The sequence below is a fragment of the Idiotropiscis lumnitzeri genome, chromosome 1 (assembly GCF_059441095.1).
Source record: "Idiotropiscis lumnitzeri isolate Australia: NSW breed Sydney's pygmy pipehorse chromosome 1, RoL_Ilum_1.0, whole genome shotgun sequence".
NCBI lineage: Eukaryota > Metazoa > Chordata > Actinopteri > Syngnathiformes > Syngnathidae > Idiotropiscis > Idiotropiscis lumnitzeri.
In genome coordinates this window covers 8,396,692-8,423,471 of record NC_142391.1, presented here as the reverse complement: position 1 = coordinate 8,423,471, position 26,780 = coordinate 8,396,692, and the positions used below count along the sequence as shown (strand labels likewise).

Below are 26,780 nucleotides of genomic sequence, written 5' to 3'. Positions count from 1 at the left end.
CAGATGAGGTGGCTCAGGCATCTGACTATGATACCGACCGGATGCTTATTGGGTGAAGTGTTCATGGCATGACCCATGGGGAGGAACACCCAAGACTTTGATCCCCGGTTTGCCTGGCAATGTCTCAAGATCCCCCTGGATGAGCTCAATGAAGTGGCTGGGGAAAGGGAATTCTGCTGCCGCCATTACCTAACATGGTTGAGTAGAAAAAAATGATACATACAGGGATGAAATGTAATTTAAAATTATTAGTAATGTATTTTTTATCCGTGATTATCTGTCAGATCAGGATGAACAATTTTATACTGGGAATAGCGTAATTTAAACAAAAACATAATTCAAATAATGTGAAGAGACGCACCTCTCAGGCTCATGTGAGCCCTCTAGATGTTACAATGTTTTAAAATAAGTAAAATAAAATTTTAGGATTTTAATTTTAGTCTACATGACAAAATTGTGTTTTTTCTTCTTTTTTTTGACAGGGGGTTGCCCAAAGCAGTCCGGAATAACAAAAAAAAGTCCACAGGCAAAAAAAAGCAACTACTCGAGGCTTTATATGAATAAAGACATCGACTTTTTTTGTTCCTTTCAGTCCACTATCATTAATTTTATTTGGACGTAAAAATGACTTTCACGGATGTGACGACAACAATATGCGGAAGTAAAGCGTTTGGCGCCAAAGCACGAGTGGGCTGACCGGCGAAGTCAACAAAGATGGATGTCACTCGCAAAATCAAGTCCAGAGTTTGTACTGACTTCAAAATGCGGGGACTTATTCTCCGACCGTATGTATCATTAAGTCACTTGCAGTTTGACATGTTTCATTTTACTTGCTTTTGTGGCGCTTTTAATTGTCTTTTATGCGACCTTTATTAATTTCGATAACGAATCATCTATCGAGAGGCACGTTTGTATGGCTTTCAAACTTCATTTTGTTTTTTATAAAATGGTCACTTTCCTTAACTATGTGTCAATAAATTGATAAAAATGACATTATTTTGTTATTTTATTGCCAGGCGGTTACTACAAAAAATGAAGCATCGAATGTTAAAATTTACGACAATAACAATGCTCTCTTTTAATTGACAGTTAAAGAATGGCTGATATTTTCCCAACTGTGGCTAAAAAATACCAGGCAGCGACACTTACAGATAAAACAAGATAAAAAGTGTGTTTTTCTTTTTTTAAATACGTAAAATGTCACTCTGAAGGACGTAAACGGGACCCATGCATTTAAAGAACCTGAAAATAAAAAGTGCAGGAATAAATATTTGGGTAGTAATAATAATAAACAAAATCATTTAGGTTATATTACAAAATTATCTGTTTCTAGGCTTATTTTAATTTTGTTTTAGTGAGGCCACCAAGTACCTGGTGGAGGTGCTTGAGTCTGTCAGTCCCTCTGAGCTGGATGACATCCTTGAAAGAGTGCTGGATGCTGTGGAGAAGCAACCATGTGAGTATTGTGTGTGTTCGTATAAATTACTGGAAAAAAAACATGCTCGTCAGTTGTTAAAGTGTTGAACATTGAACATACTTGATTTAAGAGATTTTTACATGTGATGGTGGTCACCCAACAGTGTCTTCTAGCATGATCGAGCTCCCGGTGGTGATAAATGCCGTGCAGGACTGCTCTCAATCCTGCGATGAAGCCATGTAAGAAGACTACTGATCTGTAGAACATATCTTTTTTAAAAAAAAATTTTATAGCTTGAAAGTGACATTTCTCACTATTTGACCCGTTTGACTTATTACCAGGGGTAACGTTTTCAACATCATCGGAGCCTTTGACGTACCCAGATATATTTACAATGCGGAGCGTAAGAAGTTTGTCCCGTAAGTAAACGCCAAGTCAAAAATGCTAGTCTAGCCCTGTTGTACAGTGGTACTTTGACGTCACGATGTCACCAAGATCAATTTAATCGTTTATCAAATCGGTGAAATGAAATGCGATTAATCCCTTCCTTTGCTTTCATTGTATGTCTTTCCAAATTGTTTTTACATGGCTTTAGATGACGCGATGATATCATGAATATAACTAGGCTGTGTTGTTCTCAGGATCAATATGACCAACCTTCCAACTGCCGGCCTGTGCGGCGTCGCCAGAGACAAGGCAGAACTTTTTCGTGAGCGCTACACAGTCTTACTGCAGGTCAGCTTTCCTACTTTTTTAAATCTTGCTCGATGCTCTTTTCCAAGCTCAGCTCCTACTTTTTTCTGCATTTGATGGCAGCGCACACGTCGACACGAGCTGTTCACCCCACCTGTCATAGGAGCTGCTGTAGTGCACAATCAAAACAAATTTCAGGTATCCTCATCGTCTATGTCGGGCAAAAACTTTGTGGGTCCAGATTATGGTTCATTTAATATTTTTTTCCCCCAAATTGATAGTTCCCTTGTATTCACTTTTTTGTTCTTTACAAATTGTTAACTAAACTCAAGTGTGTAAGTGGCCCCGCCCTCACCCAACTTAATTGTTGTCATTTTGGGACCTGCAGCTACATTTTACTTTTTTCTTATGTTGTCCAGCTGAAGACCATTGAAGCTTTGCTCGGCAGCACGGCCAAAGTGGCGGGCGTGATCGTACTCGGTATGATCACGCAACTAAAAGAGGTGAGTCAGCAGAATCACGAGGATATAGTTGATCATGTCTGTTTGTAAGTTCTTGTCTAAAATGTCAGTTTTTTTTTTGTTTGTTTCTTTGAAAGGGAAAATTCTACCTGGAGGATCCAACTGGCACAGTGGAGCTAAATATGTCCAAGGCAATATCCTTTCATTTATTTCTAGTGTTTTAATTGATTTAAAAAAAAAAAAATACAGTTGACATTTACCTTAATTCCGCTTGCACCAGTTTCATAATGGCCTTTACACCGAATACAGTTTCGTACTGGCTGAAGGTAAGAAGAATGACTCGTATCGTGGTGGTGCAATCCAATCAAGGAAAATATGATCCAAAAGGCTGACCTGGAAAACTGAGAAAGGGAGAATAGTTTTTGTGTATGGCAATTATGTTGACAGTACCAAAAATAGAAACTTATTGACGTAAAGTGCACTCATCAAAAGCGTGGTTTGCTTTAAAGCTGTGAAAAAACAGAGCAACAAAAAAAAAAAGAATCCTGTTGAAAATGGCATTTTGATTCCATATTCATCATAACATCCGTGTCAATCCTTCAACGTTTCTATTTGGCTTCCTTCATTTTTACATTTGTCCACCAGGTGGTGCTACTATTTCAATTCAAAGCAGCAGCATTTCCTATCTTTCCGCAAACAAGCTATTGCGTTGTTTTTGCCTGAACAATTGCAATATATTGCAAATTATTGCATTATAACGCAATCGTAATTTTTTTCCCGATGTCCCCTGGGGGGCTCCGTAATAAATGGCTTCTGAAATGATATTATTATTTTGTTTTAACTTATCGTTTCAAATATTGTCCATATATCAACCTAATGATGTTGGGAAATCAAATCATCTTCTGTAATATGTCCCTCTCGTCTCATGTCATAAAGACTCGTCTGTGTGAATATAGATTGAGCTAAATATTTTCACCTTGTGTCTTTTAGGCTGGTACGAGGACTCGGTGTTCCATGTCAATGGTTTTGGCTCTCCGCCCATAGAACCTTCATCAGCTACACGGTACAATTTTTTCATGGAACTTTTTTTGGGGGGAGTTGTGTAATATTCACTATTGCAGTTTTTTAATACATTTACTGATTTTATTTTTTTCATGTTTTCATGGGCTCAAATACTGGAGTTTTATCAGCATTTTTGGAAGATTTTCGTGATCTAAAAATATTGCGTTTTTATTTTTGTTTTTCAAAATGAATTTTAATGCGCGGCAGTTCTACGTGGATTCTCGCTATTGGCGGTCTGGCTGAAGTCCACTCTATATTCAGTAATTCGGTTCCGGTACTCAGAGGTGAAAATGCCACCAAAAGATTTTGAAGAAGTAGAGAGCTATTTTTACTTTTTTTATTTTCTTTTTCTCCACTCCTGCATTAGTTAGAAACAAATCCAATGTGATGGTCATACATCGGTGTTGTGGTGAGAGCCTCTCCCCAGTGCCCTAACAGTGCAGTCGCTCTCTTTTCTGCCTCCAGAGCATACTTCGGCAATGTGAACTTTTTCGGCGGGCCGTCCACTACGTCGGTGAAGGCGTCGGCCAAGCTCAAGCAGCTGGAGGAGGAGAACGAGGACGCCATGTTTGTCCTGGTGTCCGACGTGTGGCTGGACAGCGCGGAAGTGATGGAGAAGATCAACCTCATGTTCTCAGGTATGTTCTTACCAGCTGCTACACTCATATTCATTTATCGTCTAGAGTTGCATGTGCATGCAACATGTTACTTTGCCCCCAATATTAGGAGTGGGCGAGTGAGTACCACAAAACACATTACAATTTTTTGTTGGCGAGGGGCTGGAATGGATTATTGGCGTTTCGAAACAACTCGGAAATTGACCATTTGTACATCATGTCACCAGGCTACGCTGCAATGCCTCCCACCTGTTTTGTCTTCTGTGGGAACTTCTCTTCTGTCCCATATGGAAAAAGTCATATTAAATCACTCAAAGGTACGCTCTTCAACTCTTCACTTAAAATCAAGTGTAAAATGACTTTTTTTTTTTCACTTTGGTGTTATTTTTCTCTTTTTAGAGTCACTGAAGGTGTTAGCTGACAGCATATGTGCACATCCGAGCATACACAACAAGTAAGAGTGTATATTAGCATTTTCAAGGCCGTTTTTTGTGGTCGTCGTCATTATCATCGGACTCACTGTCATTGTCTTCGTCTTTAACCTGCAGTAGTCGTTTTGTGTTCGTTCCCGGCCCTGAAGATCCAGGCCCAGGCACCATCCTGCCACGGTAACGTTCATTTTGAAAGATAAATAAACATCAACATTCATCATTAAGCTGTTTTACAAAGATCTTGCAGGGTTGCTGTTTTGCTTTTTACCAATGGCACACAATGGGTTTGTCCTTCAAATTTCAGATTTTGGTTACTTTGTCGTAGTGGCAATTGAACATGGACTTGCAACCGTCTTCACATTTTATCTGAACAACAACACAGCCGAGAACTTGACGAGTGTCTAATTACGTCTTCCCCACAGACCTCCGCTGGCGGATCACATCACTGAGGAGTTCAGACAGAGGGTTCCGTTCTCCGCATTCACCACCAACCCATGCAGGTAAATGTGCAGTGCACGAGTTGCCAGACATTGACGACGAGGCAATGCAACTTTATTTATAAAATGCATTTTATACACGAGGTAACCGAATATGCTACACAAAGTTACAAAACAATATTGAAAGGTGAAGTCCAACATTTAAAAGCAAAATAATTTAAGATATTAAAAAAATTAATACATTTAAAGACAGAGTTGGGGGAAAAAAAATCTCTTAGAATTTCTAAAAGAGCATACAGCGCATGAATATGATTTTGGTAAAAATAATTGTTTTAAACATGTATTTACATTGACTTCAGTTGAACTCTGGACTCCGCTAATTGTCTCGTCTCATTATATTCCATGCTCATTTCTTTAATGTATTCAACACTTACCCCATTCAAGGATTTATAGACCAGTGGCATAATTTTAAAAATCGATTTTTACATATTTTAAAATATTAAACCCAGTCTGAGTATTGTTATATGCATCTGTTGCTAAAATTGCCGAAACATTGGTGCTAGTTCTGATCACTTTGTTGTAAAACAAAGTTAATGTGGTTTTAGTTGGGTTAAGAATGTACCTGTTCTTTTTCAGGATTCAGTTCTGTAGCCAAGAGATCATAATCATCCGTGAGGACCTGGTCAACAAAATGTGCAGAAACTGCGTGAGCTTGCCTAAAAGCAACCTTGACATTCCCAATCATGTAAGCTTTCAAAACACAACACCACCAAAAAAAAAAAGTGATGTTTCACAATGTCAATGGTGACGCCTGTTGTCGTCAGTTCGTCCGGACCATCCTGTCGCAGGCTCACCTGGTCCCGCTGCCTCTCTACGTCACTCCTGTGTTTTGGGCCTACGACTACACCCTACGCGTGTACCCCGTCCCCGACATGGTGGTCTTTGCCGACAAGTACGACCCCTTCAGCGTCACGCACTCAGACTGCCTTTGCGTCAACCCGGTATGTAAGCTCCTCCCCTTTTAAGTTGAAGCATTGACTTACACTCCACAATGCATTTCAGTGAAGCCAAGCTAGTGAAGTTTTTGAAATCACTGCTTATACAACTTTTACAAATTTTTTCACTTTATACAATAGAAAAAGCCCGGAAAACGCAAAATGAGAGCCAAACATTTTAATATTATTTCATCAAAATGATTTACAGATCATTGGGTTTTGAACAAATGCGCCAAAACTATGCATGCACATGCAAAAACTAACTTCCACTAACAACCCAGGCTAAACTTAGCCCCTCCCACGGATGGAGAGGTCTCTCAGGCCGTGTCCATATGTGCACACAATTCGAGAAAATATGTAGCGCACGTAAGATTACCCACAACGCAAAGTCAAATGCTAACATTTTTGCGATGTTATTAATACAAATTGTATTTGTCCAGGGCTCTTTTCCAAGAAGTGGTTTTACATTTAAGGTGTACTATCCATCCACCAGAACCATTGAGGACAGGTAAGAATTGCTCTGCATGTACATTTGTTAAAAAATGATAATCAACGCTTTTAACATTACTGCTCTCTTATGTCTCCTCAGCAAACTTCAAGGACTTTGAAGTGATGAGTTTTTTCCTTTTTAAATTGTACATAAACGTATACTAAATATTTTTGTGTGGAATATTTTAAAAATGTTTTTTGTAATGAATAAAACATGTTCCGGTTTCATGTACAGTGCGACCACCAAAGTGAAACACCATGTGTCTAATTCATGTTCCATCATAAAAGCTTTATTAGCTGTACAATAACACCTTTCAACAGTTTCAATCAAAACTGAGCATTATTCTTTGCTTTATGTAATCTTTCGGCCAGTGAAAAAAAGTATCTTATTTTGTTATACACATTTCCCCCCCTTGTTTAAAGAATGATTTTTATCATGAAATAAAGTTCAATTTCATACGTCAAAAGTATCTTAAAAAAAGTGGCGGTTCCACTGCGTAGCGCAGTGTCTTATTATTTCCTCTTGGCAGCCAGCAGGTTAGGAGCAGACACTTTGACCTTGCCTGGCATGTTTCGGGACAGGTCAGCATCCTGCAGTATGAGTAAAATAATCAATTCTGGCAAACGAATAAAAGCGCATTTGTGTCACGGGCGAGGGGGATAAAGTTGAATCTTGTACCTTGACGCTACGTAGCAAGTCCTTTTCTCTCACAGTGGCTTCTTTGGCTTTCATGAAGCTCAAAAGTGCGGTGCGGGCAGCTGCAATGAACAAAAACAGACAGACACATTTGGACCATTTGGAGTGCAGTGCCTTGCTTCAACAAAACTTAACTGTGATCCCAAAATATTTGTTACCTTTGCCTTTCTTTTGAGCGCCTGGGGTCAGTTTAACTTTGTGCCTGTCGGTGTGAGAAAAAAAAAAAAAAAAAAGCGTGATCCTTCCCTTAAACTGCTTTAACACAGTGAGTCAACTGGATCGCGGTGGTACGCACTTGCAGTTGGTGAGTGCACTATAGGGGGCGCACACGGGCACCGCAAACATCAGCACGTCCTCGGGGTGAGGTTGGCCGGTCAGTGAGGTGAGTAGGTTCTCTGCTTCCTGGCAAACACGCACATAACATCGTACTTACTGTGAGGCAACGATTCTGAAATGTACTCTGTGCAGTTTGACGTAAAGCTCTTGCAATGAAAGCAGAAAATCTCAATTGCCATCTAACAAAGCAATCACACGGCACTAAATGACAAAGCAGTGGATTGGTCCCCACACCCAGAAAATGTTCAGTTGTATTTCACTTTTGTTGGTATTTGAAAACTTTGAACTGCTGCAAGGAGTTTGGAACGTTGGGGTTTTTTAATCTACCTCTGCTCCAGGGTTGTCTGGATCCACGTCATCCTCCTGAAAAAATGAAACCTAAGTTAAGAGCAAAAAGACGTGGCAATGCAGTTTAAGAATGATGAATGAATTTAAGATTGATGGTGTAAATTTGAAACAGCATAACTATTTGAAAAACATTTTAAGGATGATACCACAATAGTTGAAGAATAACAATTTTTAAGAATGTTAATATCCTAAAAATAAAATGTCATCTTTTAAAGGGGACCTAAATTCAAGATGTCAAAACTTTTCTATATTTCAAATGAGGATCTTTCTTTTATCAGCTGGTGTTTACTTCAAATTTCAAAATTCTCCTTATATAGTCTAGAAATATTTTAGTAGTTTGACTCCTGAAGACATGAAATAAATGCTAATTGAATATAAAACGAGTTGGGTTCGGCGGTCTGCACACAGGTCAATTAGTGGAGCCCGGGTTCTAAAGCAAACATCTTGATGCGACACATTGCATAATTATTTATTTTTTTAAATCCTAGTTGGCTTACCTTGTCGTCTTGCTCCGCAGAGGCCGCCTCCTCTCCCTCAGCGGTAATCTGCTCCGGTTTGCTGGCGGGGGTCACCACCTGACGGGGTTTGGGTGGGGGCTTCTGAGGAGGAGGTTTCCTTGTTGGCTCCTCTTTGCTCTTCCCCTTCTTGCCTTTCTTAGCCTTGTCCTTCTCCTCCTTGCTCGCACCGGCTGACTGTGAAGAGCAGGATAGCTTAGATGACTGCGTTGTGTGTGTGTGCGCGTGTGTGTGTGTGTGTGAGCGCGCATGCGAGTGTGTACCCCAAGCAGCTGCATCATAAGCTCGCGGTCCTCTTCGTCCTGGTCCTTGTACTTCTCCTTGATCTTCTTCAGCTTGTTCTGTTGCCAACACAGCAGAACACACGGTAGGTGGATCTTTTTTTCCTCTTAATTACATGCCTCGCTGCTTCCACCTCAATGTAAGGAATTGCTCTTACGCTGATGGAGCACCTCATTTCTCTTAAATGTCAAAATGTAAACATCAAGAGTACAAGTGAATACTTTATCAGTCTACTTTTTCTGTCTGGTATGAGGAGGTGGAAAAATTAAGTAACTTTTGATTTGAATTGAATTCCACTAGAAACCACAGCAGACGATTGACTTGTGACACACATCACGTGACATGATCTTTAATTTGATAATCGATTAGTTGGAATCTTTGCAACTCCAATTGAGTTTAAGACTCGTTTCTTTACACATTGTTATTAGACAGCCAAACGTCCATCGTGTTCTGACCAAATTCTTTCTGACCTTCTGGCCTCTTTTCAGTGGCGGCTGGGACGATCCGCTGCCACTTTTGGATCCCCGGTCCACTTCCTGTTCAGCAGGCGTAAGTTCAGTCTTCCTTTCAGGTTCGCTCACTTCCTGTTTCTGCTTCTTCTTCTCATCTCTAGCAAGACAAAATAGCTCTTTTACCCAGCGAGCCAACAAAATTGGTTCATCCGAGCCATGACGTCAACAATATTTAGTGGGGATGTGTTGATTAGAACACATTTGGAGGTGAGTATCTTGAACGTGTCACATTTGCTAATCTGTTGCTCTTTATATTCTTGTCCAATGCCATCTAGTGATTTATTTGGCTACACTATAATATAGGGGACACCATCAAATTGGGGGACTGTATTATTTACAACTAGAGCGAAAAAAAAAAAGAGTAACTCATTCACTGCCAGTCCAGATAAAATGAAAATATTTTTTGGGCTTCTATACCCGTCAATGGCAGTGTTTCAGGCTGATTTTCTTTTTGTACTGACTCATTTTTGTGGTCAACTTCGCAGTTCGACTCTCACAGTAAAAAAAATGCAAATGGTGAAAGTGTAAATAGTGAAGTACGGATATGACGCAGGAACGAAAAGGCATTCCTTTGACTCACCTTCTCTGCTTGGCAGTCATGTGCTTCCTTCCTTGCGTGTCGACGTCGGCCTGCAGAGACAGGTTGGTTTAATCCGTCTGCAAAATGTGATTCTGGGAAAATGTGTCCAAAGATGTGAACCTGAGAGACTTCCTCTTTCTTGAACGTGATGTTCTGAGAGTTCCTGGAGGGGAAAGAAAAAGTTCCACTTGTAACTTATCGTGATCCTCGCGAGAGTTAAGATGGCTTTCCAGTGCTGGTACCTGACGCGCTGCAGGTGAGTGAGGGTGATGGTGGTGTCAGGGTAGCTGAATTCCTCACTAGCTTCCGGTTTGCTCTCCTTCCCGCCGTCTTCTTCGTCACTCCCTGAGTCGCTCCGCTCCGACGGTGGTCCATTCGCATCCGCCGTCTCCGCTGCATCTTGTCCGTCCTCAGCCTCATGCTCCTCTTTCTTATCCTCTGCCCCATCCTCGGCGCCGCTATCGTCGCCTACGGAGGCGCTCGGCGTCAGGTTCTAATTGTTGATGGTAGAGGAGGGTCGGCGCTTACCGAGGAGTTCCTCTCCTTCCTCCAATATCTCGGCTGTCCTGGACGCCATTTCCTCCACGTCCTCGTCCAGCGTTTTCACCTTGCGCTCGCCTCTGTGGCGGAACACGCTCTGCTCGTCTACCTGAGACGTTGGGGCAAAAGGTTGCAAACAGTTATGGACAGAATGATAGCATGTTTCATTCCCAATGCGTTTCTCGAGTTGGTCCATATAACACAGACGTCAAGCACTGAATTATAAATAATCGATTTTCGTCACTTTCTATTAAGGAATAACATTTTGATATATTTATCTTGACATTTAAAAAAAAAAAAAAAGGATGAATTTACCTGCATGGATGCATGCAAACAAGTTCTCATTAGTGGTTTACCTTAAATAGGAAGCCGAAGCCCATAATCAAGTAGGAAGGCGGCAGATAGTTTTTCTTTCCTGAGGAGAAAAAATATATCAACCCTTCACTTCGATACCTACTTTATCGAGCAAAATAAGCGTTGTGAAAGTCGTCCTACCCCTGATCATGAAGCTGCCAGTGGTCAGGTACTCTCCTGTAGGCGCAGTCTTGGACACCTAAACAACAACAGCGGCACTTAGAAACAAGAATTGTTCAGGTTTTACTACTTTTTAAGATTTGGAGCTTTTCTACAGGTTATTCAAAACCTAAAACACTTTGTGAAAGTGTTTCTTTTTTTTTGTTTGTTTGTTTTTATCTCTCTATATAATGCAAGTATTGACATTTACTGTAACTACTTTAAGATTTGCCTGCGTTTCTTTTTTTAATTCAACTGTTCTGATGTTGGAATAGAAGAAATGAAGTTATTTTTATTGACAATAATAATAATTTTATTGCCATAATAACAAATAAACAAATTAAAGGCTGTTCTCACCTGATTATGGTTGACCCACCAAGCACTGGTGACTATCTTGGCATCCCAGGCTGCACTGTAGCATATCGACATGGTGCCCGCCTCGGTTAGCGTGCGAGGTGGGATGGGATTGCCTGGGAGGAACGAAAGGAGGCAGGAGGAGATTAAGTTGTCAATCGTAAATAAAACAAATGCGAGCGGACTGACCTGTGGGGTTTTTGATGACACAGCTGGTAGCGCCATGGAGGTCAGCGTGGACGTAGATGTCACCTGGCAACAAGCGCAAGATGATGAACAGTGAACACCCGTGTATCAGTGGCATCCATTCCACACGCAAAATATTGGCCGACAATTTTTTTTAATATAGTTTCACCCCTACTGCTTGCGTTAAAGGCATTTACTAAATCAATTTTTCGTGAATTTACCAGCCCGCAGGTAGCGCTTGACAATCATCTCGTTTTGTTGCTGGTCTCGCCCGGCGATGACCAGGTAGTTCTCCGATGTGATGAACCACAGGAACTTCTCAAACCTGCAAAAAAGGGGCAACGCACCACTGAGCTAAATAACAACGAATCACCATCCGAGCGCTGCGAAGTGTCGACCCACCAGTAGACCTTCCTGGCCTTCTGAATGGTGGTCACCGTCTGGACCTCCTTCAGGGTTTGCTGGGTTTTTTTCTCTGCCGATTTCATGGCCTTCAATCAAGTCAGAAGAGCATTTTCAACGGTCGCACCAAATAAAACGGGTTAGAAGGCTGTTCTGACTTTATCTGCTGCTTGAATGGTCTTCTGCTCCTTCTTTTCAGCAGTGCGCTTGCAGTCATAGTACCTGAAAATAGTCATGGAGGCTTGAACAACTGGACGTCAACACTTGATGCAATCTGACTGACATTTTGTGACACACAATTTTTTTTTTTAAATGAAAAACAATTATACTTATTATATTGTACCTAGAACAATTCCTCAGATTATCCTAAAATAGTAAAGCTACACAAAAACTAGGGGGAAAAGTGTGTTTGAAGCTGCTGCACTGTGATTGGCCAGTGAGCATTTTGGGGGCGTGGCTGAGCAAAGGGTGACTTCTTACGTACTTTTTTGCGTTGGCGTAGGCCGACAAGCTGAGATCAACATCCACCAGAATGGGCTTGTTCCTTTGCAGCTTCTTATTCTGACCTTTGTCTTTATTTTTATTTTTCTTGCCCTTCTCCTGCGGGGCCTCCTTCAACTCTTCCTCCTCGTCCTGTTCCTCTTCAGTGACGTAAGGATTCCTAGAAGAAGTGAAAAGAAAATTACGCAAGGAGACACGTTGTTCAGCGTCGACGGTTTGGTCTCACTTTAAAAGCATGGTGATGTGGTTGGTGTGCAGCTTGAGGTCTTTGATGGCGCACGCCACGGGGTCGCCGGCGGCCTGCGCCTCTTTGACCAGCACGCCGATCTCGGTCCAGTCAACCTGGTTGGCCAGCGCGCTGCGGATCACCTGGAGCGCCCTCTCCACCACGGTTAGGTTCATCTCCACCAGCTCGCCTTTCACTCGGTCCACTTCCTGTCACGTGACCCACACGAGAGTGCAACAGAATTGTCAACGCTCTGACCACTAGGAGGCATCAGAACCTATAATGTTATTACTATGTAATTATTTTCTGAGTTTGGTCATGTGACATTTTTCAGAGGTTACTGTTCGGTGATGCTTCTTTCATCTCCAATCAATTTAATAAAAAAGTCTTTAAAAATAAATTACAATTTTCATATGTATATTTTGGCATCGCAGTGGACTAGTGGTTAGCGCAAGTGCCCCTCAGTTCTGAGGTCCGGGTTCGAATCCAGATAATGCATACTGAATGCATAAAATGTGACACATTTGGCCACGTCGGCCGTTCTTAAGTTGAGATCTTCACCTGAACTTGATGCAAGGCCTCCAGCCGCTGCTCATGGTCCCTCTTAACGTTCTCCAGCTTCTTCAGGGCCTGCTTCTCCTGCTGCAAAGCCTTCATGTCGATCTTCTGACTTTCCATCTTGGAGAAGAACTCATCCACCGCCTGACCGGACAACATCGTGACAAGACGGACGCAATAGAAAACAGCAGACAAGATGTGGTAAACGTCTGAATTTACCTTGTTGAAGGACTCAAACTCCAAGTAGGGACTTTTTAAATGCTGTGCAAAGAGGAACGGGTGGAATTCGTCATACCTATAATGACAAACGATTGAGCGTGAATAATTCCAGTGAAATAAAACGTGTTTGTTTGAATGTATTTTCAAATCTAAGATTTAAGGTAGTCATGCATGTATAGTGATTATCTCATTTTGCATAGATTTTTAAAATACAGTGTGCCATCACTTTAAGCAGCTGATAATTAAGTTATTTTACCAGACAAATATACAAAATAATATGCGAATAAGATATGTATAAAATATCTATTAAAAAATATTAATTGTACTGATAATTGATCAATGTATGATTTTTATTAATCAAGTAATTAATTCATTGGTATCATCATTATTATTGATCCCCACGTAATCGCATTAAGATGACTTGAATCAATGTTACACAACTCAACTCATGTGCACGTCAATCGATGGAGCTCACCATACCCATGCTTGTCTTATAAATATTGGTTAATCGTGTATTTTGATGTATGAAGTGTTCAGCTTTACTTGCTTCTCTTAAAAATGATTGCGTTCTGAGGCTAATGAGGACTATCTATGAAAAATATCAACAACAACAACAGAATATGCCAGTTAGTATTCTGCGAAGTGACTTACGTGAGAAGCTCTTCGCTGATTTTCCCGGGCGTTAAACTTGCTTTCTTTTCACTCTTTTGAATGATGAAGCCCTTCAATAAAACAAAGTGAGTATTCTGATACCTTCAATATGTTAGACAAGAAAAAAAAAACTGCTCAAGTAAATTTTTCATACTTTGCCGTTAAAGTTCTCCGTTTTCTGCATGTACATCTCAGCCATTTGCAAGGCTTCCAGGATTTTAGGCGCGACTGAAAGCGAAACATACAAAGTCACAATAAATCCCGTTACTGGACATAAATACAAACTTGCAATCGTACCTTGGGAAGCATCGACTTGACTGTCGACTTTCATTGAGCCCGACAGTCCAGCTTCTATGAGACTGTGTTCTAAGAGAGTGGCTCCATAGGCTGCGCAAGTTTAGAAAACAAACTTCAGCAAAATTTTCACATTAAGATGATTATCATGAAGTCAAGTTAAACCCATTTGTGTCATTACTTACTCAGGTGAGGGTTCAGCACTCTTTTCACTTGCTCTCCATTTTGTGCTTTGCTGATGATTTCAGTGAGTCTACGTCGAAGGAAATCGGTTTAAATAGAGAAAATAAATATCGTATAATCCACATGGGACGACACTAGATGAGGACCGAGTGATCAGTGGGCTCATCGATTCACCGTTGTAACGTGATGAGGGGCTCTGGGGGTCTCGCGCTTTCCACGGGGTAGCGCTCCCTCACGGCGATCTTGACGTCTTCGGCCTCGGCGTTGCGAAAGCGCAGCAGGTTGAGGATGGTGTACTCGTGGTCTGCGAGAATGATGTTACCCTGCAGATTGGATGGAAACACGGAGCATCGATGTTCCTCTCTCAAATATATGAAGATAAGAACCTTTGTTTTGGTGGGGTTTAAATGGTGAGATGGACTCGTGTTCTCACCCGGTCGTAGAGTTCTACAATGAGGTGGTAGGCGGCCTCGTCGGAGCCAAACTGAAGGTCAACAATTCTATCGATGCCAAGCTGCTTCACCTGCGTCAGCCGCCGCGTCTTCAGGTGCTTGCGACACTACAAACGCATTGTGGCTTTGTTTTATTGTCACATAACTCATTCACTGCCAGTCAAGTTAAAAAAAAAAAAAAGATTTTTGACGTCTATAGCCGTCGTTGGCAGTGAATGAGTTAAACATGTACATATTGGAATTTGTGCTTTGAAAAAAAATACTTATTTGGTTTGGTTTAATCATTAAGTATAAATACAAAAAAAAATGTTAAATTATCATCAATTAAACTAGGAAAAAAAACCAATGGAATAAAAACTCTAAATATATTGGATAGTAACAGTCCTAATAATAACAACAATGATAATGCCGTTTAAAATAAGTTACATTGACTAAAAGAGGAGCTTACTTTCATGGCAAAGCCTGAAGGCATCATATTCTTGGGCCATTCAAAGTCTGTGGAATGAATCCGAATGCCGGATTCAATCAGGAGAACGGCTTTGCTGTCAGGCCTTTTATTTAAAAAAAAAAAAAAAGGTTACTTCAACGACATTAAACAACAACAGACACACATGCACCTCCATCCAATGTCATCCAGCCATCTACGGCAATTACGGTTTTTTTGTGGGAATGAATGTTTGAAGTTGCTGGAGTGGCAGAAGAAAACCCACGCAAGACGAAGCAAACGAAGGGACAACAAGCAAACGCCACACAGACTAACCACATAACTGCTTATGTCTGGTATGAAAATTACCCAAATGTTTGCTAACAAACAAATCGTTGAATGTGTGTCAGGCATGAGTAATTTCTCTGGTTACTTTTAATTTGGTTGACCAGTGGACTCTTGAATTATGAGTTTAACTAGTTCCATGACCAAAATTTTAACTCATGTCATAGCAATTAGGGCACAACAATTTTGAAAAATAATCTGATTGCAATTTCTTTTCCTTAATATTGCGATTTTTTTTTTAATTTTCCCAGCCCGCTTCCCACAGTGTTTTTTTTTTTTTTTCAAACAAACAAGCAATAAATGAATCTGTATTAGAATAATAAATAAAACATGTTTTTATACATAAATGTTTTGGTTTCATAGGTTAGTCTTATGCTAAAATAAGAGAAAATAAACTATGAGGGCACCTGTATGTCAATCAACTATTGCATGACTAATACGTAATATTTTTTTTTTTATTTAAATTAATGTTAACCTTACAAAAATGTGACTGCATTGTTCATGAACATATGTTGAGAGTGATTGCATACATTTCACCTTGAGACAAAAAAAATATGTTGCGCAATTGTCAGTATGTAGCAGCAATAGCGTGTTTGTAAAGAAAAAAATGACATAGGTCATCATTGACATCATAGCTTTTCAGTCTTTGTTGACGTCACTCAATTCTGGAGAGGCAAAGTACAGTAGTAAACTTTGTACACGACTCGAGTGATGAGTGCATTTAGAAGGCGCCGCTTACTTTTGGAGCCGGATGAGGTACGTCTTGTTGTCGATGTCGTACACGTTGTTCACTCTCATGCCCGTGTAGCTGTCACATACACACAAAAAGTATTTTTTAAAAAAGTGAAATGAACAGCACATAACCAAATGTAAACACCTTAGCATTTGTGCTAACAGAACCCAAAATGAGGCTTTACCGAACGTCACCTACTTGGCATTTATCTCGGCGATAGCAGCCCTAATGTCCGCCGTGGTGAACCTTGTTTTCATGATGATTTAAAACGTTTTACAAGAGGGAAAACGGCATAAATGTGAAGTCTGGCTTGTGCCACACTACCGTAGCACGCCGTGGACGGTGCGCATGCGCGCGGTTTCCGGTACGAGTCAAGGATTTAATACGCAGGCGCCGATTTTGCCACTTTCGAGTTGCTTTTCGACAAGTGCTTTGGTTGTATTAATTTATCAAAATTAATTTCGCACATTATAATGCAATTGTGTTGTATTTGCTCAATATTCATGATAGGACTTAAACTGGCGAACAGCGATTTGGACGTAGAAATTATGCGACAGAAATGACGTAACATGATGGTGCGCCAAAATATTTTTTTATTGACAATACAATTGCAAGCAAGCTGGCATTTTACATTCTACATCACAAATTTACATTACAGCAATTTTACCGTACAAAAAAATCAATACATATATGTATATGTATATATTTATGTATATACCTATATGTAGGTTTGATAGAAGAATCACAGACGCATTTTTTGTTGTTGACGGCTGCATGCTTATACATGCATTGGGAATTGTATTTTGAAAAAATATATATTAAGAGGAAGTAGGGATTGACACAAATCACAGCCAACTCGGGCAACGATTTTAGTGAGCCAGGGAAATTATGCCCAAATTATTTTATGCGCAGTGATTTCCACGTTACTACGGAAGCCTACGTGGTGCAATGGTGGTTCTCCAGCACGCGAATGCGTTGAACGATAGTGACGGCGAATCACTGGCGCCCCTCGCAGTCTCAAACATGAATTCGGCTCATTCCTTGACATTCTTAAACCATTGAGCTCATGCTAGGCCTCTCGGAAATTTATGTGCACTCATGATGCACTACTCCAACTGGCTCATTGGCGTTAAAAACAGGGCAAACCTTCGAAATGCGTGCAAGACGGCGGCGAACAGCGACTGGAGCAACCGGAGCCAGGAGCCCGGTGACAAGGCTGGAGAGCTCGCGGTCACCGCCCACCTCTGGAAAAAAGGTAAGAAAGAATGATTTGCCGACAAATAATAAGAACAACGGGGTCTGATGGTTATGATGCCACCCTTTCCCCTCGGTTTGTAGCTATACAATTTCACACCGTCGCGTTTCCCCTACGAATTGCAAAGATTTTGCAGCCAGTTGCCGGCTGGGTCAAGAGGGGAGGGCGAAGGCGTGCTCCGTTGCCAAGGTGACGGTCAAGCTAGCAGCCGGGGCAAGTGCGGCTCGGCTAACACCACCCAAAGAAGCTTTTTAATAATAAAAAAATAAATTGTTGATTATTTCCATCCCGTTTCGGTCATTTTAATGTCCGTTCCAAACATGAACGAGGCAAAGAAATGCACCGTAAATAGAATTAAATTATATCGTAAAATGTATAGTAAAATGTGTCCGCGTGTGTGTTTGCGCGCGCGCGCGTGCGTGTGCGTGTGTGTGTGTGTATTTTGTTTCGATCCACTTGCTTCAATACATGTGCTATTGCTTCGACAAAAATACGGGGAAAAGAGAAACACAATAACGACATTTTTAGAACTATTCATTTAACATGTCTTTAACGCGTTTGTTTTTTATAAGGATACTGATATTGAGCTTGGTTTGTAAAAGTGTTCGGCTTACATGTTAGTTACTGCTATTGAGCCTCTTTTTGTGGTTTAACATTTGCATACACCCATTGGTCCCGTTTCTAAACCGCTCAGGGCGTGAAGGGCAGATACCCGGTGGGCCAGCATCTTTTGGGGCCATCCATCCATCCATCCATCTTCTGGACCGCTTCCTCACTAGGGTTGCGGGGGGTGCTGGAGCCTATCCCAGCTATCTTTGGGCAGTAGTCGGGAGACACCCTGAACAAGTTGCCATCCAATTGCAGGGCACACGGATACGAACAACCATCCGCACTCACACTCATACCTCGGGGCAATTTAGAGTGTCCAATCAATCTGCCGTGCATGTTTTTGGAATGTGGGACGAAACCGGAGTACCCGGAGGAAACCCACGCAAGCACGGGGAGAACATGCAAAGTCCACACAGGAAGGCCGGAGCCAGGATTGAACCCACACCCGATGCTGTCTCTCACTGTGAGGCCACCGTGCAGCTTTTGGGGCCAATGTTGTACTATTTATTATTTTCCCAATTTTTTTCCCCCCAGAGACCTGCCCAAAAATTAGAGGGAGCTGCCCATTAATCTATTTCCGATATGGAACTGAACCCATCAACAGCAATGAAGCTCAGATTAAACATTGCTTATTACTTGAACTCGTGGCCCCTTGTATTATAAGTGTGTTGAGAAAGGTTCTGAATATGTATATTTCACGAAACCCAGACTGTGGCTGGTTTGACAAACAATGACTTCTCAGTTACTGTGAGGATTGCAAACGTAAGTAGGGGCTCATTCTCCCACACGTACACATGCGCATGCTGGCTTATCTAAGCCAAAGTGCCTGTGACGATTTCATGTGCCAAACCAGCCTCGAAACCACCACACCTGTTTTTTTTTTGTTTTTTTTTACTAAACATATAGTTCTTTAGAAATACTCCTGCAGCATCTCTTTGCGTTTGGATCAAACTGCCACGGCCCTGCTGTTCCGTTATTTCATTATTCCATTATTTATTTTTAATTAATACTTCTATTTATGGATAGGTGGATGGGTAGAACAAAGGAATACACTCCCACAAATCCTAATTCCCTAACCCACTGAGCCAAATTGTCCGTGAGGAGTTTATCGCTGTACTGTATTCACTGTCTAATGAGCAGTGTTTCTCAGGCAGAAGAATCTTCGCTGCTGTTGCTGTGCGCAAACGATAAAACACGTGTATTTTTTTCTAGGCTACAAAATAATCAAGAAGATTGGCGAGGGCTCATTCTCCGTGGTGGTCAAAACTCAGAGTCTTAAGGATGGCAAGATGTACGCATGCAAGACTATGAAGCAGACCATTAACAGGTGAGTGTCTTCTTGAGCATGATAAATATATATTAAAAAAAAGTCATCAGATTTGTAAATAAATCTTGTGTTATATCTCATGCAGTGTCGAACAGGCCAGCAACCTGCGGGAGGTTCAGGCCATGAGGAGACTCAGCCCACATGCAAATATTATCCACCTGCATGAACTCATTTTGTGAGTCCTTCCAATTATCTTGTCATTGGTCACCCAGTCACTGCATTTCCATATTACGGCGGCACCTCTAAAGTCCAACGCTCCAAAAGTGGTACAATTTGGAATTCAAACTCAGCGCTCTTGGAAAACACCTCATCAACCCATCATCACGCGTAATGTCGCCTAATCTAGTGAGACTTAATTTGAGTGTTGCATCACTTAAAATGGGCTTGTGGAGGACGATGCCTTGCTCAAGGGCACCAAGACAGTAGTCAGCAATTATTTCTCCAACAAGTAGATTCCACTTCTTTTTTTTTTTTTTTGGGTCCATAATGGGACTCAAATCTGTAACCTCCGATTCCAAGTCTTTCCATACTGAGCTAATTCAGTCACTACACAGCATTTGTAATTTCAGAGATAACTTTATCATGTCTGTAGGCCTTGTCAAAGGGTGACTAGTTTTATCTTAGTTTATTTTATGGAGCTAACTAATTAATTGACCTTTGTATGGTATTTGGCCATTTTTTTTTTACTTTTTATGGCTTGTATTTACACAGAAAGCGTTGAAAAATAAAAGCACTCGACGGAGCTGAAATATCACACAGGATGTTAAAATGTGTCAAAGTTCAAAATGACAAAAAGCAGAATTTTAAAATATTGCAGTTGAGAAATTCATAATTAGATAAAAAATTACCTGACGTTATCGATATTGTGAGAATTTACGTATAACATCTCGGAAGTCACAGAATAAATCGAGTTCTGTTTTGGTCTTAATTGGCTCATTTCTCAATTTCCTCTTCCAACATTTCAGCGACAAGGAAACGGGCGCCGTGTCTTTGATCTGCGAGCTGATGGAGATGAACATCTATGAGTTTATTAAAGGTGCGTGGGGGGGCAGACTTGAAATAAGAAAAGGACTTTTTCAAGCTGAATGATGCTTTGTTGCCTCGCAGAGCGACAAACGCCGCCGTCTGATCACACGGTCAAACACTACATGTACCAGCTGTGCAAGTCACTCGACCACATGCACAGGTAACTACGATAACATGCGTAACAGTATCAAAAGGATATAAGAATCATTATTTGCTGTTTAAAAATTTTACAGTGGTTTAAAAAAAAAAAGCCAACATGCACTCATTCACTACCAGCCGAGTAAAAAAAAAAAATAAATAAATAAATAAATGAATTTTGACGTCTTTATCCGTCAATGGTAGTAAATGAGTTAATATTGTTAGGCATGATTGTTTTTTGTTTTTTTTACATTAACTACATGGAAAAAAAATAGTCAGGTATATTCTTGTTTGGGATTTAAGATATTTAATTACATTCCTAATGAGAAAACCACATTTTAGTTGTTGAAATATGTGCTTGACTCCAAAAGCGAGGTTCACTCGGTTATCGAGAGCTCGCTGGAATCGGAATAATCCGCATTGAAGAATCTTCAGATGCTACATGGACTCTTCTTGTTTTGTTTTGCTTCTTTTTTTTTTTTTTTTTTTTTTTTAATGACAGGTGGTCTAAAATGATTTTCTGCGGTTTATGAGTGTTGTCACCATCAGCACCAAATGATTGAAACTTGTTTCTCGCTGTACTCTTTTCAGCTGCGGGATCTTCCACAGGGACGTGAAGCCGGAAAACATTCTTATCAAAGTGAGATTATTTAGTCAAAAATATTTCCTTTATAGAAAAAAATCAAGTATAGTTTTGAGAGCTATTCATTTAACTGTCTTTACTGTTGATAAGATAAGATAAGATAAGATGTCCTTTATTAGTCCCACAATAGGGAAATTTGAGGTGTGACAGCAGCTGGTTTTAGTGCGTCATACAACTCCGTTAAGGGCTAAAAAAACTCATCTCTTTGTTTTTTGTTCTCTTTGAATAAAGCCCTAAAATGGCTCAAGATGGCACCAAAGCCCTTTAAATAGGAATTGGTCTCAAGGAAATACAGTATGCCCAGGTGCTGCATCCTCTTTCTATTGTTGCAAAGTGGCGACCTATTTTAAAAAAGTTAAAAAGAATAGCACTTTTTTTTTTGTTTCAAAATTTCCCTCTGAAAATACATGTATAGTTTGTTTTAATTTTTTAAAAGCGGATTAAATTGAGTTTGACATACCGCTAAAGTCATATTGCTAGCTATGATTGCTATCTGTTCGCCAAAACTGAGCTGCGTGTGTGAATAACATTTCCTGATGCTTACCCAATATCGTATGTTCTATGTGGGAACTTGGTATGCCTTTGTTCTGTGCGGGAAAAAAAATGGAAAACAAATGCAGGTCTTTTTTTCTTTTTTTTTAACTAATTACTACCGTAGTTGTCCGCAACCCACTCAAAATGTGTCCACGACGCTCTTTTGGGCTCCATTTCAGCAGTTGAAAATCGCTGGTTTACACTTTCAATTAATATGGGTAATTATAAAAAAATATATAGAGAGAAATAAATTGAGGTGACAGTCAATTAGTTATGTTTTTTTCACTGCACGGCTCAAAACTGAACCTTTATGCTTTTAAATCAATGTACGATTTCTTTATACTATTTTCTAGCAAAATGTTCTAAAGCTGGGCGACTTCGGCTCGTGCAGGAGCGTGCACTCCAAGCCGCCGCACACAGAATACATCTCCACGCGCTGGTACCGGGCCCCCGAGTGCCTCCTGACGGACGGCTACTACAGCCTGAAGATGGACATCTGGAGTGCCGGATGTGTCTTCTTCGAGATTATGAGGTAAGTGACTCCATGCGATGTCACAACAGTGGTCTGAGGAACTTTAATTTGTTCTGTTCGCCTTCCTGGAAGCGGTTCTCCTCAGGACCCGTCCCGGTCGGTTGAAGCAGAATTCTCCACAGCAACAGCCAGAGGTGGTGGGTAAGGAGAGTGGAGAAGTGGCATTAAAACAGGCCAAAATCCAGATGTTAGGGAATGAGGCAGGGCGAGTTATGAGTTGCATCCTACATTAGGTGTATTTTTTAAAAAAAATGCAGGAGTGAATAAATCAATTTCAAGATCATTTCCCACCCTACGATAGTTGTTGACCCAAGAAAAACATGGACATGATCCTTTGATGCTGTCTGAACTGAGTTTGAGGGGCGCCTAAGCAGTCACACTCCATTTGTAAACATGCCAAACGTCTCACGAGGTAACGTCTATTTCAGCTTGAACCCTCTCTTCCCCGGTGCCAACGAACTGGACCAGATCGCCAAGATCCACGACGTGTTGGGCACTCCCGACCAATGCGTCCTGCGCAAATTCAAGCAGTAGGTTGTCACGCTCAAGATGATGTACATGAAGTGAACTCTACACTTTGAGAATAACTGCTTTAGAGATATCACAGAAACACAAAGTGGGTGGGGAGTCAAAAAAAAAAAAAAAAAAGCGACCTGTACTTGCTTGTTAACATCACACTGTCAGTGGTTTGTTACCAGTCACATTGCATCCAGGTCTCGAGCGATGCACTTCAACTTCCCGGCTAAGAAGGGCAGCGGGATCTCGCGTCTGCTGCCCAACTGCGCCGCTCCTGCTGTGTCTCTGCTCTACCAGATGCTGGCTTACGACGCCGACGAACGCATCACGGCCGCCACCGCCTTACGGCACACCTACTTTAGGGAGCTGCGGTGAGCACCACGATCATTACAGAATTGAGCACTTTCCACAACAGGTGTGGAAACATTTCCTGGATTTATTTCACATTTCATTCACTATGATTATTCAAAACGTACATAATTCATACAATAAAAAACATGTTTGCAAATTGCCACTTTATTCCTAATGATTCCGTTTTATTTCTATTAAGTTTTGCTTTTTATGTCCAAATATAAGATATAAGTCATGTCCAAATATAACAATGTGTTCATATATTTTAATTAATGTCATTCTTTTAATCCTACCCTAAACCCTAACGCTAGCGATGGATAAATGAAGCTTCAAATCTGCTTCATGAACCAGCTGTTGTCTTTTTTGACTCCCGTAGATGGCGCTCTCGGTTCAACATTGGGCTGAAAGCACACTGACTTGCCATTTCTTAAACACTTTTTTGAAACCAACAGTGGAGTCAAAAATACGACAACTGGTTCATGAAACATATTTGAAGCTTCATTCTCCCATCACTACCTAAACTAACCCTAAACCTAAACTCTAAACCCCAACCCTAACCCTACACCCTTCCCCTAACCTCTAACCTTAAACCCTAACCCTAACCGCTGGCCCTAAACCCTAAACCCTGAACCCTAAACCTTACCACTACCCAAGCCTGACCGTAGCACACTTTTTATTTTTAATCACAAAATTCTGATAAATACACAGTTTTCCCATGGACGTATTTGTATAAATACATATGGTTCATCAGATAATTACACATTTACAAATGTGCACAATATTGAAGAAAATAAATGTTTGTATTTAAATTCATTAAATTCAAAAAAATTGTACGTTCATAATATTGGAATTCAGTATTTTAATTTTTCCGAGGTAAAACAATTGAACGTGCGCACTGTTTAAAACCAACAATTAAAAAAAAAAAAAATGTGCTTGGTTCCTGTCAGGTTGGCAGAGAAAAAAAGTGAGCGTATCCCTGGAGTAGGCGGGCTGTATGAAGGCGTGGAAAAAAAAGCACCTCACATCACCTCAGACCTCCTGTGGCGACCCTCTCGACTTTGCAAACAAATGAGAGGGAGACACACCAGACCCACCCCTTTAATTACTGTAAGTACATGAACGTTACACTGAGCCTTTTGTCACAAGTTAAAAGATTCTCCGATTTCTTATTCCTTCAAGTATTACGGCATAATACACACCCTATTTCTGGTCTTGCTCTTCCGCATCACTCAACAGGCTGGCTCTTGCTTGTTTCTACTTGTGGAAGCAAAGCCACAGTGGAGAAAAAAAAAAAAAGCCCATAAAGACAATTCTGTGGTACCAGGAATCACAAATGATCCAGCAATTTTTTATTGAATTCCACAGTAAATAATGAGGTCAAGTGCTTTATTGCCACTCCCGGTTGGAGTTTACTGAAATACAAACAAAATAAAAAAAACAATAAAAAGAACAACACATAGCGTATTTAATCAAATATAACTTTGCCTTGCAGAAGTCTTCTAGCTTAATGCTAACAAACAGTGTAAAACACCGTAGACCGTCTAACAGAACTAGCGTTAATTTTGTAGTATAATCCTTTAAAGGAGAAGTCAACTAAAAAATGTTATGGCCACACTTGTCCAAAAACAGTATTCAGTCTGATTAATATTTGTGGAATATGTATTAAGCAGCAAAATCCACCCGTTTTGATCCATCTCAAGGCAGCGGCCATTTTGCCACTGCTGTCGACGAAAAAAAATCAGTTACTCAGGTGGTACAAATCATGGCTCAGCTTACAAACGTCACAAAAGACGATAAAAATAAAATATCCAAACATGTAAACAAAATTGTTAAAAACAAACTGATATTGGCTGCCAGGATGGCCGAGTGGTCTAAGGCGCCGCGTTCAGGACCCAGTCTCCCCAGGAGGCCTGGGTTCGAATCTCGAATTTCCCCATTGTGGGACTAATAAAGGCAATATTATTATTATTATATTTGAATTCAGCACATCAAAAATGTCCATAAATCTTCAACATTAAATGTGTTGTTGACCAACGTTATTGATCAATTTAAAGTATTGGAAATGGCTCACTCTCTTTAACCATTAAATGTTAACGGCTCAACAAACATGCCGTTTATCTGGTTTTCTGAAAAGGGATGTGTTTGAAGATTTGACGAAGTGCATTATAACTGTATCATACTGCCCTCTGGTGGCCAAGGCGCACATTCCAAAAGGAACAATTCCCCATGAATTTGAATGATGCACAAAGTGCTTATTACATGACATTATATGGATACTCTTATCAATATAGAGTGGTAGCTTTCACTTGTCCTTCCCTCCAGCACAACACGAAACACGTAGCCGAGCCCCTCAGTCGACGCAATGGCAGCCATTACGAGCTGCCCAAACTCAAGTTGGCTGCCCCGGGACCACAACGCTCCTTCCCAGGCTCCACGCCGCCCGCCTTCACACTCACACACCGGGGCACCCTGCCAGCCATCTCCGCTAAGAAGTGCCACTCTCGTTTGGCTAAGGTAGGAAGGATTAAGTCAAAAAAAAAAAAAAAAAAGTATAGTCGTGCCATTATTAACAAAGATTTGTCAGTAATTGATGCCCAAAACCAAATGTTTTGAAAGTGCATATAGAGGCCACAAGATGGCAGCAAAGCACTTTGTTCTTTTCGACAAAAACTGGCTTGACAGTAAAAATACATTTTTATTTTTGTCAATTTTGGACTTTAAAGATAAAGATAAAGATGTCCTTTATTAGTCCCACAATGGGGAAATTTGAAGTGTTACAGCAGCAAAGATATAGATCACACAGAGTCGGCGGCGTAATGTAGCCGTTAATGTGTAACATTAGCAGCAGACATTCATAAAAAGCATGCAAATATACACAGTATAAACGTAACGTTTAGCAGAATCAGTACTTATTCTTACCTTTTTTTTTAATGCAGATTTCTACATCTACTAAGGGTGTGAGTACTTTTGCCTTGTCTGCCTTTGACCATATAACCCGCGTGTCCTTATTTGGTTTTATTGACGCTACTTTTTGGTTTGTCCACCCAGGCCAACCACGAGTCGCAGCCGACGGGCCTGAAGACCAGCTTCATGCCGCCCCTGGACAGGAAACACGGAGGAGGCTACTGACACACACAAACACTTAAGTGGAATAAAGCTCTTAAACCACTGGCCTAAGGGCTATCTAATATGTGGTATGATGTGACCAACTGCAATTTTGTTTTTACACAGACAAACGAGGCAATGAACTCAATATTGATTTATTAGTCTCTGCTTTACACGCACGCACACACACACACACAGTTACTTTGATCATTTTCTAGAATGTAGTTTACCAGGTACCTTTATAGCCTCTCATTGGACTCATTAATCTTGGGGTTTGGGGTGAGGGGTTAG

At 40.7% G+C, this 26,780-nt stretch overlaps 3 protein-coding genes across 8 annotated transcripts; 2 read left to right on the top strand and 1 right to left on the bottom strand.

Moving 5' to 3' along the window:
* The first annotated feature begins 643 nt into the window (after positions 1-643).
* On the top strand, positions 644-6,856 carry pole2 (polymerase (DNA directed), epsilon 2). Of its 3 annotated transcripts, none has more exons than XM_088314567.1 (19): positions 644-785; positions 1,356-1,456; positions 1,581-1,656; positions 1,759-1,836; positions 2,059-2,152; positions 2,234-2,308; positions 2,530-2,613; positions 2,709-2,765; positions 2,849-2,897; positions 3,562-3,634; positions 4,099-4,271; positions 4,478-4,567; positions 4,650-4,704; positions 4,802-4,858; positions 5,104-5,181; positions 5,755-5,863; positions 5,943-6,119; positions 6,554-6,621; positions 6,703-6,856. In XM_088314567.1, the coding sequence occupies exons 1-19, from the start codon at positions 715-717 to the stop codon at positions 6,719-6,721; spliced, it is 1,584 nt and encodes a 527-aa protein (XP_088170693.1). In that variant the 5' UTR covers positions 644-714; the 3' UTR covers positions 6,722-6,856. The 3 variants fall into 3 exon arrangements, with proteins under 3 accessions (XP_088170693.1, XP_088170683.1, XP_088170702.1); XM_088314557.1 differs by having other exon boundaries at positions 4,799-4,858; XM_088314576.1 differs by having other exon boundaries at positions 756-903; positions 4,799-4,858.
* Positions 6,857-6,870: 14 nt separating this feature from the next.
* Positions 6,871-16,816, bottom strand: nemf (nuclear export mediator factor). Its single transcript, XM_088314545.1, has 32 exons — positions 16,652-16,816; positions 16,460-16,528; positions 15,400-15,502; positions 14,933-15,058; positions 14,674-14,822; positions 14,502-14,569; positions 14,320-14,409; positions 14,177-14,250; positions 14,023-14,093; positions 13,372-13,447; positions 13,156-13,296; positions 12,595-12,803; positions 12,352-12,528; positions 12,026-12,089; positions 11,868-11,956; positions 11,687-11,790; positions 11,469-11,531; positions 11,283-11,395; positions 10,908-10,965; positions 10,769-10,827; positions 10,401-10,521; positions 10,115-10,340; positions 9,993-10,035; positions 9,873-9,922; positions 9,251-9,389; positions 8,762-8,839; positions 8,481-8,675; positions 7,963-7,998; positions 7,595-7,701; positions 7,458-7,501; positions 7,282-7,361; positions 6,871-7,193 (listed from the first exon to the last, which is right to left on the bottom strand). Exons 1-32 carry the CDS (start codon positions 16,708-16,710, stop codon positions 7,116-7,118), a joined length of 3,159 nt encoding a protein of 1,052 aa, XP_088170671.1. The 5' UTR covers positions 16,711-16,816; the 3' UTR covers positions 6,871-7,115.
* Positions 16,394-26,557, top strand: mok (MOK protein kinase). 4 transcript variants are annotated; one of them, XM_088314607.1, is made up of 14 exons: positions 16,394-16,476; positions 17,593-17,708; positions 19,530-19,644; positions 19,730-19,819; positions 20,610-20,680; positions 20,752-20,830; positions 21,400-21,448; positions 22,339-22,517; positions 22,946-23,047; positions 23,231-23,404; positions 24,332-24,491; positions 25,707-25,898; positions 26,321-26,339; positions 26,433-26,557. In XM_088314607.1, exons 1-14 carry the CDS (start codon positions 16,472-16,474, stop codon positions 26,528-26,530), a joined length of 1,449 nt encoding a protein of 482 aa, XP_088170733.1. In that variant the 5' UTR covers positions 16,394-16,471; the 3' UTR covers positions 26,531-26,557. The 4 variants fall into 4 exon arrangements, with proteins under 4 accessions (XP_088170733.1, XP_088170743.1, XP_088170713.1 ...); XM_088314587.1 differs by lacking the exon at positions 16,394-16,476 and having other exon boundaries at positions 17,286-17,708; positions 26,321-26,341; XM_088314617.1 differs by lacking the exons at positions 16,394-16,476; positions 25,707-25,898 and having other exon boundaries at positions 17,283-17,708; positions 26,321-26,341.
* The last annotated feature ends 223 nt before the right edge of the window (positions 26,558-26,780 follow it).